Raw genomic sequence first — 17,662 nt, 5'->3', positions numbered from 1 at the left:
GAATCAAGTGAGATTCCGTGAAGAATGCCTCTTCTCTACTTATCTTGGATGTTTGTATGTTTTCTACTAAGAAAGGGATAGTAAATTTCAAGTGTAATATTCTTAGATGATTTTAGTCTGGCAAAGCAAAAAGTTTCTCTATCATTTAGTAAAACAAGTAAACAAGAGCTTAAAACACCTGTATGACAAGTTCTTTTGAATATGAAGAATTAAAAGACAATAAGGCAAATGGATTATGGGACTCAGAAAACGTGGCATATGCCTGTAAATCCCAGCACTAAGAAAGCTGAAGCTGGAGGATCTTCACTTCAAAGCCATATTGAAATACATAATGAGATCCTGTTTCAAAAAACAAATTCTTTATGCGTTTGGGAGGGATGGGAAAGAATGATGAAAGGGGTGACACTGACAAAATGCATTATACTCATGAACTCATATGTTGAGTTGAAACCCCTTTGTAAAACTTAATGATAATTTTAAAGGGAAAAAAACAAAAAAGGTTATAAGAAAATGCCATTAATTAGTTAAAGTTCTGAGAATATGGTGAAAGGGCGTTAGTAGAGGGCCTGGAGAAGTACTAAAATTTGGTAGTAACATGCTACATACAGAGTATTTGACATTTTTAGCTCAGTGACTTTCATCTCTTTTCTTTTTTGCCAGTCCTGGGGCTTGAACTCAGGGCCTGGGCACTGTCCCTGAGCTTCTTTTGCTCAATTCTAGCACTCGTACCACTTGAGCAACAGCTCCACTTCCAGATTTTTCAGTGTATGTGGTACTGAGGAATCAATCCCAGGGCTTCATGCACTACTACGACGCCATATTCCCAGCACTCATTGACAGGCTAGTGAAGTACTTTCACTTTTCTAGTGAGAGGAAGGCAGCTCAAGTACAGACCTTGGTTTGCTCAAGACAACCCAGCTAATAAAGGATGAAGCTGAGAGCATGCCCCAGGACTGTTCTATTTTATCGTGTGTGTGTGTGTGTGTGTGTGTGTGTGTGTGTGTGTGTGTGTGTGTGTGTGCGCGCATGCGCATGCGTACATAGGGCTTGGGTGCTATCCCTTAGATTTTTCACTCTACCACCCTAGTGCTCCACCACTTGGGTCACATTTATACTTCTGGCTTTTTGCTAGTTAACTAAAAATAAGAGTCTCACAGATTTTCTTGCCTGGGCTGGCTTTGAACTGCAGTAGTTAGATCTTAGCCTCCTGAGCAGCTAGGAGTGTAGGCATGAGCCACCATCACCTACCTTTTCCCTATTTTTTATATTACATTCTCACTATTGAGAACATCTGGAGGTGAACATTTCCACTATTTAGATGAAGAAGTTTTAATCTGGAAATGTCATAGCAACCTAGTTGCAAAGTATCAGCGCCAGGAAAAAAAAATATTCCCTTACTGGTCCTCAATGGCTCATGCCTGTAATCCTGTCTACTCGGGGTGGGGGGGCTGAGATCTGTGGATCACAGTGCAAAACCAGCCTGGATAGGAAAGTCTGTGAGACTCTTATCTTCAATTAACTATGAAAAAGATGGAAATGTCACAGCGGCTCAAAGTGGTACAAAGCTAGCCTTAAGCATAAAAGCTCAGGGACAGTTGGGCTGGGAGTATTGCCTAGTGGTAGAGTGCTTCCCTGGCATGCACAAAGCCATAGGTTCAATTCCTGAGTAACACATACACAGAAAAAGCCAGAAGTAGTACTGTGGCTCCAGTGGTAGAGCACTAGCCTTGAGAAAGCCTAAGAACAGTGTGTAGGCCCTGAGTTCAAGCCCCAGGACTTGCAATAAAAATCTCAGGGACAGTACCCTGATTTCAAGTCACAGAACTGGTACAAAAAATATTCACCCATTTTCTCTCTATGTTTCTCTGGGCAGTAGCATGTGGCAGAAATCTCAGCCTGCTTCAAGTCTGACTTTCAGCATACCCAAATGGTCCTCTACCTTAATGAGTCACCTTCTCATATTGTCTCTACTCTATCATTCACATCTGAGACCTCAGTCCTTTCCACAGAGACCAGCAAAAGCAAAAGGATATAATATGAAACAATCATTGCAAATGGTCTATATGATATGGGAAAACGTGTGTGTGGAGGGGGTGTGGGGATGGGTGTGGGGGGGTGTGGGTGTATGTGTTGGAACTGGGGCTTGAACTCTATCTCCAGCTCTCACTGGACTTTTTCACTCAAGGCTATAGCTCTCACTTGAGCCACTGCCCCACTTTTGGCTTTTTGCTGTTTAACTGGAGTTACGTGCTTCACAGTTTTGTTTCCCAGGCTAGCTTCAAACCACAATCCTCAGCTGTCAGCCTCCTGAGAAACTAAGATTAAAGATGTGAGCCACTAGTGCCCAGCTCAGATCTTTGCTTTTGATTGCACATAACAAACTTAATGCTTGTACGTCTCAGTTTACCTAGAAATGAAATAGGAGAACATCTCATAAAGTTGTCACAAGGAGTCAGTAAGATGTCAAATGTTGGGCACAAAACCAAGCCCTCAGTAAATACTAATTATTGGTTGTTTTCTTTTTCAGAGCTGAGAACCAAACTCAGGGCCTTGCACTTGGCAGACAAATGCTCTTTCACTGAGCTAAATTCCCTCATCCCAATATATCCTAATAATTATTACAGTACCTGATAGAGACAGGTAAAGAGAAGGAGTAAGGAGTATTACCTTTTCTTGAATTTAAGAGAGAATTCTTCGCATGAATATAACGAACATTGACTCATACAGAGCACCTCAGATCTCTGGACACTGGCTGTAAATCCAATTCACTGTTGCATCGCCCTTTAGCCTCTCTTCCCATCCTACCCAGTCAAACTTGGGCATGCTTACTGGTCTCCTACAGCTCCATACCTGGCCTCCACACCTCCCATAAGTGGGCTTTTGCACAATGTGTGAAGATAATGACAGCCATGGCTGAAAAACTTGAAATGCCATTTATGAAGATTCACTGTGACTAGTGAACTCACTGGAAATTTCTTACTCTTCACAATTCTCTATTCAAAGATATTTTTCTTCAGGTTATACTCCGATCTTAATACTCACATTAAGGATATTTTTCTGAAGATTCATTTGAAATGTTTGCCAAATTCCCAGCTAACTACGTATTAGATTTTGAAAATGTCTTAACATGTACAGACTAATAAAAATGTAATTTTAATAACTTTTAGCTTAACCTTATCATTTCAGAAATTACAGGCAATGAAGCAGAGATCTGGCTTAATTAGATTCTCTCTTTCTCTCTGTGTATCTGTCTCTCCCTTACTCACTCATTGTCTACTTATGTGCCTACAAGCTACATTTTATATGTGTAGGTGTTAATATGTAGATGTAGATTGGTATATGTTAAAGTATAAACCTGTATGATAAATGTCTAAAGTTTAATTAGTATGCACATTTACTTATATTTAAAAATCTATGGCCAGCAACATGGCCTAGTGGCAGACTGCTTGTCTAGCATGCATGAATTCCTGGGTTCAATTCCTTGGTACCACATACACAGAAGTGTATATACTACATACTAGAAGTGGTGCTATGGCTCAAATGGTAGAGTGCTAGCCTTGAGAAGTCCAAGGACAGTACCTAGGCCTGAGTTTAAGCCCCAGGATGGCAAAAAAAATCTATCAACTTACATATGTGTGTGTGTGTGTGCATGTATACATACATACAGAGAGGGGGGTTACAAGTTATATGTATGTTTTTGTCTTCTGTTTATTGCTCCAAAGAGCAGAGGTAATAGTGATTGATTTCTATGTTCTCTTACTGCCCTCTGGTGGCAGACCCAAATTCTCAGACAACACATTTCACAGAGAAAAGCAGAAAAAAAAACTGGAAGGATCTGTTTTCTCTGGATTGCTAGACTGGGTGTGTGAAAAATACATAAATCAGAGTTGTTTCTTCAAAGAGGTTCTTGTTGGCCTCCTTAGATCCACAACATTGCTGCAACACTGGTTGGATTTATTTTTTTCCTACTTGGTCATTTGCTAACATAGGCACCATTCAAGGAAGTTCTCACAAATTCTGCACTGACAATACAGCTTTCTCTGACCAGCTTGCCAGAAGAGCAACCTTCAACCATCTGCCTGCAGCAAAGCGTATGTTATTCAGTTTCCAGTTCCCTCAGCAAGGCTGACACATCTTTAGAAATAAGAATAAAATCCAAGCCAGTCACCTGTGGCTCACACCTATAATCCTAGCTACTCAGGAGGTTCAGATCTAAGGATTGTGACTTAAAGCCTATCTGGGCAGGAAATGTCTTTTGGAATCTTAATTTCAATTCACAATAAAAAAAACTGGAAGTGTGGATGAGGCTCAAGTGATGGTGGGCCAGCCTTGAATGAAAAAGCTCAGGGAGGGGCTGGAAATGTAACTTAGTAATAGATTGCTTGCCTAGCATGCATGAAGCCCTGGGTTCAATTCCTCAGTACCACATAAATAGAAAAGGCCTGAAGTGTTTCAAGTGCTATCCTTGTGAAAAAGAAAGAAGCTCAGCAACAGTGCCCCATGACTAACAGAAAGAAAAAGCTCAGGGACAGTGACTAGGCCCTGAGTTTCAAGCCCCAGTACACACACACACACACACACACACACACACACACACTCAGATTAAATCCATTTTAATTACACATATGGATTAAATCCATTTTAATATATACTAATAATGGGTTTTCCAAATATTTTGAAATTAATTATTCCCTATAAAACCATACTTAAGACAATAAGACAATATATTAGATGATTTCAAAGCAACTACTCAATTAGTAAATGAGAAAGATTGGGCTAGAGGCAAAGCTCACTTATATAGCACTTTTCTAGCAACTATGAGGCCCTGGGTTCCATCCCCAATACCACAAAAAAGTTAAGGAAATCACTGAACACAAATGTAAATCTAAGAAGGTTGGCTCACTGGTTTCTAGCTCCAATTAAAAAACACAAATGACCCAAACTTGGCAGTGGAGTTAACAAGATACGTTTGCAAGGTACACATGAGAGAAGTGTAAGAGTTTAGGGCTGGTACCTGAGCTCTTTAACGAACTCATTAGGAAAAACTATAGGACTAGACTGAGGTCAGTGAGGGTACACAGGCAGAGAAATGCAAATTTGTTACTGCTCTTGCAGCACTGGAGCAAAAAAAGGTGGGGAGGGATTGTGTGAAATGAAGAGACCTGACCAGAAGGTCTTTAAAACCCCTTTGTAGTCATCACAGTCAAATGAATCTGTCCCATATACTGTCTCCCACTAGGAAAATAACACTCTGTCCTCAACACTAAATGGCTAAGAATGGCCTTCATAGTTGACCTTTGTCTTTCCCTGTAATTCCCAGCAGCTCCTCAAAACAAAATGTTCAGCAAACAGAAATCAATCTTCTGTCAGTCTAAATTACCAGCCTTGGATCCAGGCACCCCTGATACATAGTGCTCTATGAGCTATGATGAGATAGAAATTTGGAATAATTTGCTATGCTATATAGAAAATCAGTGGGTTCTCATCCTCCTCCATCCCTTACCTACTCTACAAAGTGAAAAAATAATAAGGGAGATGATTTAAAATGTTTTAAAGATAGACTTAGGATCAATTCTGATACATTTCAATTTTAATCAGGAATGTGTTACCCTGTAATCCTACCTACTGAGGAAGCTGAGAACTAAAGATTATAGTTCAAAGCCAGCCCAGGGAGTGAAATCTGAGAGATTCTTATATCCACCTAACTTAAGCTGTGGCTCAAGGAACAGAGTGCCAGTCTTGAGTGAAAAAGCTAAAGAGAGCACCCAGGACCTAGGTTCAAGCCCGCATACCATACAAAAGGTATTTACATACTCTAGATACTCTTAAAAAAGAGACTGAAAAAAAGACAATGACAGAGAAACCTAAACCTGTGTGTCTAAGCCCTTTTCTATTAAACAGCAAGTGTAAATAAAAAAAACACATTATTGAAATTATAATATATATCAACTGAAAAATCATATTCCATTAAGTGAACAACTTGGCTGGAACATATAATCCCTGAGACTCACAGAGCAGCCTCGGCTCCCACGTATATTATGTCATTTAATCGCTATAGCCATTCTGCAAGGTTACACCTACATAAGGTCCAGAATTTCTGGAACAATCTCACCCACACATCATTTTACACTTTTTCAACAAAGGCCATTTGATAAATGTGTAATAGATCAGGACTCTACTTCATATCTCCATGTAAGATGTTGCACAGAAAATAAATTCATAACTAGGAAAAAGATCCTTGGTTACTGTGTTGTTTAGAAAACATGGGCAGAATACATCTGTGGTATCACACGAAGGTCAGAACTGCAGTCAACTGAACATGTATTTACAGGTTACCAGGGTGTGACCATTTTATCCTCCAGGTGAGCAGGTTCTTAGAAATAACTTCCTATGGAATTCTGGGTAGAACATGTAAGCAGCACTTACAAATATGTCCTTGAAATCATGCCATAGAATATGCATTGGGATCCTGATCAAAAGCATAGTTGAGGGCTGGGAATGTGTCCTAGTGGGAGAATGCTTACTTAGCATGCACATAACCCTGGCTTCCAGTCCTCAGTACCACATACTCAGAAAAAGCTGGAAGTGGTGCTATGGCTCAAGTGATAGAGTGCTAGCCTCGAGAAAACACAAGGATAGTGATCAGGCCCTATGTTCTAGCCCCCCACGACTGGCAAAACAAAAACCAAAACAACATAGTAGGAGCCATGTGTTAGTAGCTCATATCTGTGATCCTACCTACTTGGGGGGGGGGCTGAGATCGAAAATCAAGGTTCAAAGCCAAGTGGAGTAGAAAGGTCTGTGACATTCTTCTGTTAACCATGAAAAAGCTGGAAGTGGAGGTATGGTTTAATGAATGGAATGCTAGCCTAAAGCAAAAAAGCCAAGTAAGAGTGTGAAGCTCTAAATTCAAGCCTCAGTAGCAGAATACAGAGAGAAGGGGGGGCAGGGAGGGAGAGAGAGAGAACAGCACAGTAGTAGAATCACTTTTAGGAACCTGGCTAGGATCAAGGTCTATCACAGATTTTTTTTAACTAAATTTGGCATTTTCTCTTTAAGTCTATAGAATGTAAACAAGAAAATCCATTTTGTTAGGTCGACCAATAATAACAGACAAAACATGCCAGTGTTATTCTTTGATACACTCCTAAATGAATAAGAACATTTAAGATGCCATGAATCATGACGGGCTGAAGAGCTTTCTGGGCTCTCTACTGCCTTTAGGATAAGGACCAAGCTACTTAGCCAAGCAAGAAATCATGAGCTGACTAGCAAATGTCAGGATTGGAAGATATCTTTGAAAACAGGTCTGTACTGTTAGGACCTCTCCAAGGGAGGAGGCCTTTGAAACTCCATAACCATTGTCTGCATTTGCTTCAAGTGCCCATTTTGGGGAACAACCAGGGCCTTGAGGTATTGAGTGTACATATGAACTGCATGGTTGCTCATCCTGTGAACCTAGAAGAGTCACTAACTTCTTTATGCCTAGGTTGCTGATTCTGTGAAACCCTATGGCAATGTGCAACCTGCGTAAAATGCCTCTGACAATGCCCAACATAGATTGCTGGTTTACGAATAAATTAACCTAATGAGAAAGGGATTGCTTTAGGCAGAAACTCAATTCAATGAGCAGAAACTAAATGCCACTGAAAATAAAAATGATCCTGTAGGAGTCTTATGTCCAGATTGTTTTTGTGTGTATTTGCTGATCCTAGGACTTGAACTCTGCCTGGTGCTGTCCACGAGCTCATGCCAGCCACACTTGCACTTCTACCATTTTGGTCATAAATTGCAGACAAGAGTCTCATAGGCTTCCCTATCCCAGTTGGCTTCAAATCATGATCCTCAGATTCTGACCTACTTAGTAGGGAGGCTCCTTAGGCTTAACTTTGAACAATTAATTTGTTTGGCGAGATGGTAAATAAAAATGGTTTTTGTGTGTGTGTGAATACTGGGGCTTGAACTTAGAGCCTGGGTGCTCTTTAGCTTTTCTGCTCAAGGCTGGCACACTACCACTTGAGCCATAGCTCTACTTCTTCAACTGAAAATAAGGGTCTCATGGACTTCCCTGCCCATGCTGGTTTCAAACCCCAACCCACATATCCTAATCTCCTAAGTAGCTAGTATTACAGATATGAATGCCCACATCTGCTTTAGAATTGCATTTTTAATTTCCATTGCCATAGGAACATCCAGTGTTGATTATCTTCCAACACTGATTATCTTTTTACGTAAAGAGTCTTGTAGAGGCTGGGAGTTTGGCCTAGAGGTAGAGTGCTTGCCTAGCGTGCATGAAGACCGGGATTTGATTCCTCAGTACCACATACATAGAAAAGCCAGAAGTAGTGCTGTGGCTCAAGTGGTAGAGCTCTTGTCTTGAGAAAACCCAAGGACAGTGCTCAGGCCCAGAGCTAAAAAAAAGTCCAGGACTGGCAGAAAAAAAAAGTTTTGTAGAATTTTTTAATAAAATCCTTAGGATTTTTTTTAAGGAGACAACTATATCATGTGCAAATGGAAGCAGACAGTTAAATTTAGTCCTTGCCAATCTCTGTGCATGCTATGAGTTGCATATGGTTTACATGTGTTCTTCAGGGCTCATACATTGGAAACATGGCTGTCAGCAATATGGTTAGGTAGGGAAATCTTTGAAATGTGTCTCCTAGCTGGATAGATAGTTAAGTCATTGAGGTGCTGCCCTCAGAAGGAATAATTTTGTGCTTTTTTTTGCTAGTATAGGGGTTTATACTCAGCTAGGACACTGTCTCTTAGCTTGTTCACTCTAGGCTGGTACTCTACCACTTAAGACATACCTCTAACTTCTAACTTCTGGCATTTTGCTGGTTAATTAGCGATAAACATCTCTCAGAGTTTTCTGCTGGGCTGGCTTCAAACCACGATCCTCAGATCTTAGCCCTTCAGTAGATAGGATTACAGCATGAACTACTGGGGCCCAGTTCAACTATTCTTTTTAATGTCCACAGCTGCAGTAATGATAGAATCTTACATTTCTTAAATTGACTATTTATGATCTCTTTGAGGTTTTTGAAATTTTTCTTTGCCAAAAAAGTTTAGTCAATATGATTGATCTTTGTACACAGCCCTTTGATTGACTTTACTGTTTATCTAGTTTTGATTCTCAGAATTTCTGGCCTTATTATTTACTTATTATTTCCTTCTTCCTGCTTGCTTTCTATTTATTTTGTTCATCGTATTCCAAGCTCTCAAAGTGGTATTTTAGATTGCTGACTTCAAACCTTTGCTTTTTGTCTAATATCAACATTTAATCCTATGAATTTTCTTCCCAGCAGTGCTTAAGCTATACCCCATAAGTTCTTTGCACTGGCATGCTGTTCAATGGGATTCTGTATTTCTCTTCTAATTTCTTTCGTTATCCGTGAATTATGCAGGAGTGTGTTTTTAGCATTCAAATGTGTAGAGATTTTTCCTGTTGCCCTTTTGTTCTTGATTTCTAGCATATGCCAATCACTAAATGCCATAAATATCATAAATAGAATCAAGGACAAAACCCCTAGGATCATTTCAATAGGTCCAGAAAAAGCATTCACTGTCTCTTCATGATTTTGTTGTGATCAGAAAAAGTACACTGCATGATTTTAATTATATTACATGTTTTGAGGTTTGTTTTCTGGTCCAGAATATGGTCTACATTCCTATGTGGTATATCACAACTTGAAAATAATATATATTCTGCAGTTTGGATAAAGTATGCTATAAATGTCTATTAGGCTGGGAGAGTTATAGGAGTGAACTTGATTGGAATACAGTATAAATGTGTGGAGATGTAACAATGAATCACCCTCCCCTCCCCATCCCCACCTTGTAACTAATAAAAGCAGAAGGAAGGAAAGAAGGAAGGAAGGAAGGAAGGAAGGAAGGAAGGAAGGAAGGAAGGAAGGAAGGAAGGAAATCTATTACAGTCTACTGTGTTTGTTGATGGTGTTCTTGAATTCCTGTGTTTATGTGCTAGTCCTGGGCTTGAATTCATGGCCTAGACACTGTGTTTATTTTTTATTTTTTTGTTCAAGGCTATTGTTCTACCACTTCAGCCATAGCTCCTACTTTCAGCTTTTGGGTGGTTACTTGGAGATAAAAAAATCTTATAAATGTTAAAATGTTATAAAATCTTTATAAATCTCAATCCTCAGATCTCAGCCTCCAGAGTAGGTAGGATTATAGGTGTGAGCTACCAGCACCCAGTAAATGTATTTCCTTTATACACATAGAGAAAAGCTTGTTATAATTTTTGCTTTAGATACTAAAATTGGGAAAACTCCAAAGACGAAATTGTATTAAATCTGTCCATAGCTTGGCTGACTATACTTGTTTCTCTCTGCTGGCATTCCAAAACTCCTTCTTTGATTATGTCCTTTTTGTTTAGAGAACTTCCTTTAGTGTTTCCTTTATGGTAGGTCTGGTAAAGAAAAATATCTTTTAACTTTGGACTATTGGGGTTGCAAAATTTGTTTCATCTTAAAGTCCACTAACTCATTGCTCTTTTCTCTTCGTTCTTCTGCTGAACCTGTATATTTTTTTTATTATTTCACTGGTGCATCTTTTAGTTCTGTAATTTCTATATGGCTTAATTTTTTAATATTTATATTCCTTTGCTAGTATTTTCACATTTGTCTCAAATGTATTACTAATTACTAATTAGAGCATTGTTTAGTAGTTGCTTTAACATTCTTGTCAGATAATTACTATCTATGTCATCTTGGTATTGTTTTTGGGTGATTTTTGCTCATTCACATTGAGATTGGCCTGCTTCTTGAATGATTTTCAAGCAAACTCTACCCCTGGATTGGCAGACTTATATAGTAAATCTGGTTTTCATTTCAACCATCTATTAGAATAAGCTTCTTTTGACAACTGTCCCCACAGTGGAGAAGAGAGAGCACTGCTTCCATTCTAGTCAGGATGGGTGCTATGCTCAATTTCCTATTGGCCTCAGGGTGGAGACACAACTTGTGCCCCCACTAGGCTTTTTCTGACAGCAATCTAGAGGCGGTACCTAGTAGGCAAAGATAGAGGTCTAACCTTTCCAAGTGATCATTGCTAGCAGGAATGGGAGTGGGATTATGTTTTTTTTCTGTAAAATTTGGCTGGAGTACAGAGGTTATTATCTAAAAGTTCTCTCTGTTGTTAAAGTGTCCCTGCCCAGGCCCTTTAGCTAGAGACAGGATGCTTTTATGGGGAGATTTATTTTTGTCTGCAATAACTGATATTTTTAAAATGTTATTGGCTACAATAACTAGTCTGGGGGATACGAGACAAAAGTATAACCCAGATGACTCGTGACAATATCATTGTTTGGGTCCCAAGGTTTCTAGTTTTTCTGCTACCTTTTTTCCTCTGTATTTCAGTCTTCTTTTCTTTCTTTTATATATAAGAGCCAATTTTTAACTGTACTCAAGAGAAAATAGGGAGAGGTATGTCTATTTTAGTGTTCTAGAAATAAATATCTTTCCTCATTATTCTATAGCTACATAGTACTCTATTTTGTAAATGTACCACAGTTAGTGCAATCATTCATTCATGTATAGGTGCTTAGGTTGCTTATATTATTTAGCAATCATAAACAATGTTGCAATGTATTTTTGGTAAAAATAGAAAGAAACTTTAATAAAAAGTACTATTCACACCCCCACCACCCCAGTGATCTAAGTTGCTGTTTTAATTAAATATCAAAGTTCAACTTTTCTTAGATTGAATCCATACCTAGTCTCATCTATCTCACTAAATAACAACTTAATTCTCCCAGTTGTTCAGATCAAAACACTCTTATTTTTCTCCCACATATCACATATGATTTCACAGCAGTTTCTATTGGCCCTGCTTTTAGAATATATTTAGGATCTATATTTAGGCTGCCTCATGCTTGAAATCCTAGCTACTCAGGAGGCCAAAACTTGAGGATTACAGTTCAAATCCAGCCCGGGCTGGAAAGTTTGTAAGACTGTTATATCCAATTAACTAGCAAAAACCCAAAAGTGTAATTCTGGCTCAAGCCTTGAGTAAGGAAGCCAAGTGAGACTGTGAAATCTTGAGTTCAAACCTCAGTACCAGTGGACACACTAACTCACATACAGACACACTCATACACTCTCACAAATGGTTTTGTTAGAGCATGACTAAACCTACTTGTCCTTGGGCTGTCTGTGGCTAAAATGTTTACTATATAATTGCTTCAGAAAAAGTTCAGTGATGCCTGATTTGGCTCCGCACAACCAATTACTCTGCACAACCAATTACTCTACTCATCTTGCAGAAATTTCCAACGGTGCTCATTTTCATATCCCCCAAACACTCCCATCCTGTATTTCCTGCATTACCAACCATATTCGTTCCTTGAGCCAAATAAGTTATCCAGTATTCAGAAATACCCCTCCCGTACATCTTCAATTCACACTACTTAGTTCTTACCTAGACAGTACCATTGACTCTCTTCTTTTCTGTGATCTAGCTTTTAGTGCAACCAAAAAAAACAGCTCCTGAATGTAAATCTAACTATAGTACTACGTTACTTTCTTTTTTAGGGGGGTGGGAGGGTCAGTCATGGGTCTTGAATTCTGGGTCTGGGTGCTGTTCCTGGGCTCTTCAGCTGAAGGCTAGTGCTCTACCACTTGAGCCACAGAGCCACTTCCAGTTTTTTGGTGGTTATATAGAGATAAGCATCTCATGGTATTTCATGCCTGGGCTGGCTTTGAACCACAATCCTCAGATCTCAGCCTCCCGAGTAGCTAGGATTGCAAGTGTGAGTTAGCAGTACCCTGCCTACCTTACTTTTAAACAACATTCTCCTGGCACCTGTAGGAAAAACTGCAAACATTCCAAAGTCATTCCACCAAGTACTTTCAGGGCCTGGTACCAATGTGCCTCCACTCCATGTCTTACATTCCATTCCCACTTCAGGTTCCAACAATACCTTTTTAGGCCCTTAGACTTTATGCTGGGCCATCAAGTTGAAATTTGATTTTCCTGATTTTCTTGTCTACCTTCAGCATCCATAATGGTTCTTTTGTTTGCCAGGCCCAGGGCTTAAACTCAGGGCCCGAGCACTGTCCTTGGGCTTTCTCAAGGCTACCACTTGAACCGCAGCATCACTTCCAGCTTTTACTATGTCTGTGGCAATGAATCAACCCCAGGTCTTCGTGCATACTAGGCAAACAGTCTACCACTATGCCAATCTCCCAACCCCATAATGGTTCATTTTTAAGTGTCAACTTGACTGGACAAGGGAATACCTAGAAGCATACGTGTGTATGTGTGTGTGGATGTTTCCTGAAGAGGTTGCATGCAAGTCTGAGCAGAAAAGGTGGTGGAGGTCTATCCTCAGTATTGGCAGGAATCATTTAACCAGTTGGGGGCCAGCTTGACTCACAGCTGGAGAAGCATTTGCTTCTACTGCAGTGGCCATCAGGACTCCTGACTAATTGTCTTTTGGAGTCCAGGATTACACCAAGGTGTCATCCCATTCTGACTCACCCCATTCTCAGACTTTCTGCCTCTGATAAGTCATAGCATTGAGTTCTCTAATTCTGAGGCCTCTCTAACTGACTAGACTGAGCCACACTAAAAGTATTCTAGGGTCTCCAGCCTGTAGATGTCCTCTCCTGAAACTTTACGGCTGCCATTATGAGGCAAACCAATTCTCCCTAATAAACCCTCTCTCATCCTTCCCCTCCCTTTTTCCCTCTCTTGCTCCCTCATTCTCTCTCTGTCTCCCTTTCTTCTTCCATCCTAGTGTTTCTATCTCTCTACAAAACCCTGACCTAGTATAATTGCTAATAAAGGCCATACTTCTTTACAATTATCCCTTTTTGATAATTCCAAAGTACCCTGTACACACCCAACAATGTCATTGGATCAAAAATGACTGGGATTCCAGAAGTATTTCATTGGATTTAAATTTCAGCACATGTTAAAATTTTTGATTGAAGCCAAGTACTGATGGCTCTAGCCTGTATTTGTAGCTACTAATGAGATTGAGATTTGAGAATTGTGGTTTAAAAACCAGGTTGGGGACCAGGAGTTTGGCTTCATGGTAGAGTGCTTGCCTAGCATGCAAGAAGACCCGGGTTCGATTCCTCGGTACCACATACATAGAAAAAAAGCCGGAAGTGGTGCTGAGGCTCAAGTGATAGAGCTCTAGCCTTGAGAAAAATCCAAGGACACTGCTCAGGCCCTGAGCTCAAGCCCAGGACTGGCAAAAAAGAAAAAAAAACAGGTTGGGCATGGAAGTATGAGAGACTCATCTCCAATTAACCAACCAAAAGCTGGTAGTGGAGCTGTGGTTCAAGTGGTAGAGCACTAGCCTTGAGCAGGGAAAGCAAAGAAAGAATGTAAGGCCCGGGGCTGGGAACCCAGTACCAGCACACCAAATGGGGGAAAAGAGGGATATACCTCTTCTCTCCTACAGTCTCATTATAAGTATATCACTTTTCCACATATCAGTTTCCTCTCCCTACATGGCTGTCTACATACTACATTCCTAACTACTTAAAAGCATACAATCACTTTTGTTTTGTAGTGTCTCCAGTATTTAGCACAGTGCCTGCTAATAAAATAGTTCGATGCTTGAGTATTAACGGCTCAATCTATGAAATTCCTGGATTAGAATTACACTTAAATATCCTGGTGTTTCAATGGGCAACATCATGTTTTCATGAAGAACTTGAGCCAAAGAAGAAGACACAATTTCAAAGACAGCTAGGGCAAGTAGGAACTGTTGGGAGCCTGGTGTCAAAACCAGGAAATACATACCTTGCTAAAGTGCTCAATTAGAATTTCCACCACGATGTTCTGAAATTTGATGTTCATCATAGCAGCCACTGTGTCCTCTTGAGCTCTCATCAAAGTGGGCCCAAAGATCACCCCCATGTTGGAAGGGGTCATGAGATTTTCTTTGCTGTGTTCACACACACTGCCAAAGGACAAAGGAAAGATTATTCAGATTTACATCCAGACCAGAGTATTAAGCACTGTAGCAGGCAAATAAACCTAAAAAGTGAAAAAGTATATAGAGAAAGTAGCCAGGTGTTGGTGGCTCACGCCTGTAATCCTAGCTACTCAGGAGGCTGAGATCTGAGAGTCATGGTTCAAAGCCAGTCCGGGCACAAAAGTACATAAGACTCTTATCTCCAATTAGCCACCAGGAAACCGGGAGTGGTGCTGTGGCTCATGGTGGTAGATTGGTAGCCTTGACCTCTAGAGCTCAGGGACAGTGCCTGGGCCCAGAGTTCAAGCCCCATGGCCAATAACAACAACAACAACAAAAAGTATATAGGGAAAGCAAAATGGAAATACCTAGCACGAATTTCAGGATAATAAAGCCTCAGAGCCAAAGTGGCATATAGTAAACTTATCTAGCAACATTGAAGGAGTTAAGAGACAGTTTGGGAAAAAGCTAGTAGAGATTGGGGGAAAACATCAGGGCAACTAGATGGTATTCTAAGCAAGAGAAAGAGCTCAGCCAAAGGATGGCAAAGCCCAGGGATGTAGAAAGGGCCACCAGGCTTTACAGTGAGGAATGAGGCTCCTACCCCACTCCACTCTCCCTACCCCTACCCCAGCCCCAGGTAGAGAAAGAACTGGGAAAGAGCAGAAGAGGTCCAATACATCTTCCCATTATTATCTTCTTCCTTTTACAGATGAAAACCACAAAGGACAGGGATCTACCAGAACTTACATTCAATCAACTGGAGAACAGAACCTGTAATCTCAGGTTTTCTGATCCCTAGTGTCCCTGTAATCTCAGGTTTTCTGATCCCTAGTGTCCCTCTTGGCTAAAACGCTCTTCAGTAACTGTCACTTACAGGATGAGAATTCTCTTCAACAGGGTAGTACAGGCTTTCTGTAACTTGCCTTCTTTTTCTACTACCTATTGTACAGTCTGGGCTCTCATGCTAATCTGGGTTCAAGACCCAACACTGCCACTTAGCAGCTGTGCAAGTAGGGAAAGTTAAGTCCCTCTCACTTTCTCTGAGCTTCAATTTCCTCACTTGTGTAAATAATAGCTCCTTCAGAGAAATGTCCAATAGAGCTAACTTCCTGGTACTCTGGAAATTAAATACCTCTCCAATTTAGGCACTTCTCATCTCTGACATTTGCACTGCTTAGAACAAGGTTTTCTGGCTCTGCTAGATCTTCATATCTAAGCCCTCTGGGATGTCCTATTCCCCTGCTCTCAATAGGAAGAATGTCTATTTATCCTTGGAAATTCACATGAACTGATATGTTCAGGGCAACCACAGCTCACTGTCCTCATCTTAAACTGTACAACATTGGCAAGCCCAGTACAATTGCAATTTTCTACTAGGTGGTAAACAACTTCCAAGTGTGTTCCTGACACACAGCAGGTACTAATTAATTATTTGTAAAGGGATTGAACTCTTCTAATGCATTTTTAAACCGTACTAAGAGGCAGCCAAGTACAAGGCATGTAGCCTTTGGCCAGTAGGGCTGTGGGAGGGGGACAGAATGAGGAATAAGGGGCAGGTCAGCTGCCCACTAAAAACATTCATTTTTCAAATCCACCAGGCTGAGGCCTCCAAGAGACTCACCCATCAACATACAAGTACTTGACACTAAGTGGATAATTGAGGAGGGCACAGAATTTTTAGAGAAATCTTAATATAAAGTTGGTTAAGTCCTTGACAAACACTGGGTGCCATTCAGATGGTAATGAGTCGCAATCATTCAGGCCCTTAGCTGTGGCAGGGATGCAGCAGGGTATAGTACCTCCCATCAAGTTAAATATTTCTGCAATTAACCTTTATTTCTTCTCCTGGCACATTTTTTTGCTATTAAAATTGAAAAGTATCAACGCCTGCCACCCAGTGACATAGAATGGGGAAACCATCAGTAACATAAAAAAGCGGGGGGGCACTGGCTCAACTCCTTGTAAGAGCATCTGAGGAACCAAGGTTTTTTCGGGTGTGTCAGGAGTTCAAAGGACTCTCATAAGGACAAAAAGCACCCATGGTAAAGCCTTTTCTAAATCTGTTTATGAATGTATGGCAGGAGAGGGGTGAACACACTTATTTGATGGTCTTCTATCTCATCTTTTTTTTAAAATCCTGGGGCTTGAACTCAGGGCCTACTAACTGTCCTTGAGATTTCTCAAGTTGCTCTACCACTTAAGCCATAGTACTACTTCCAGCTTTTTCTGTATGTGTGGTACTGTGGAATCAAACTCAGGGCTTTGTGCATGCTAGGTAAGCACTCTACCACTAGGCCAAACTCCTGGCCCCTTCCATCTCATCTTACAATTTCCTCATGTGTTTCCTCTTTGCAAACCAAAGCTTTCATTGGAATGGTGCATGTGTGTGCATGTGTGTACACACACCTGTACTGGGATTGAACTTAGTACCTGGATTATGTCCCATAGTTTTCTTTTACAAGGTTGAATGAAGCTCCACTTCAGACTTTCTGCTGGTTAACTGGAGGTAAGATTCTTTCCTGCCTTGACTAGCTTCAAACCATGATTCTCATATCTCAGCCTTCTGAGCAGCTAGGATTACAAGCATGAGCCACACGCACCTAGCTCCAATGTGAGACATTTTAAGCTAAAGCCATGTTGTAATACTCTTGGGAGGATCCTGGTATTTCATTTAGGAAGCTTTCTTCTTGACCTCCTAATTAG

General features: G+C 40.5%; 1 protein-coding gene across 3 annotated transcripts in view; it reads right to left on the bottom strand.

Moving 5' to 3' along the window:
* Ophn1 (oligophrenin 1) overlaps nucleotides 1–17,662 on the bottom strand; it is a 272,487-nt gene that overhangs the window by 33,414 nt on the left and 221,411 nt on the right. For all 3 annotated transcript variants that reach the window (XM_090326862.1, XM_090326864.1, XM_090326863.1), the window contains exon 19: nucleotides 14,782–14,941. In XM_090326862.1, the coding sequence (XP_090182988.1) occupies nucleotides 14,782–14,941 (160 nt within the window). The remainder of the gene's footprint in view (nucleotides 1–14,781; nucleotides 14,942–17,662) is intronic.

The sequence above is a fragment of the Megascapheus bottae genome, chromosome X (assembly GCF_031878675.1).
Source record: "Megascapheus bottae isolate mThoBot1 chromosome X, mThoBot2.hap1, whole genome shotgun sequence".
Taxonomy (NCBI): Eukaryota; Metazoa; Chordata; class Mammalia; order Rodentia; family Geomyidae; genus Megascapheus; species Megascapheus bottae.
Note: the sequence above shows the minus strand (reverse complement) of the source record. Positions and strands in the feature narration are given on the sequence as shown.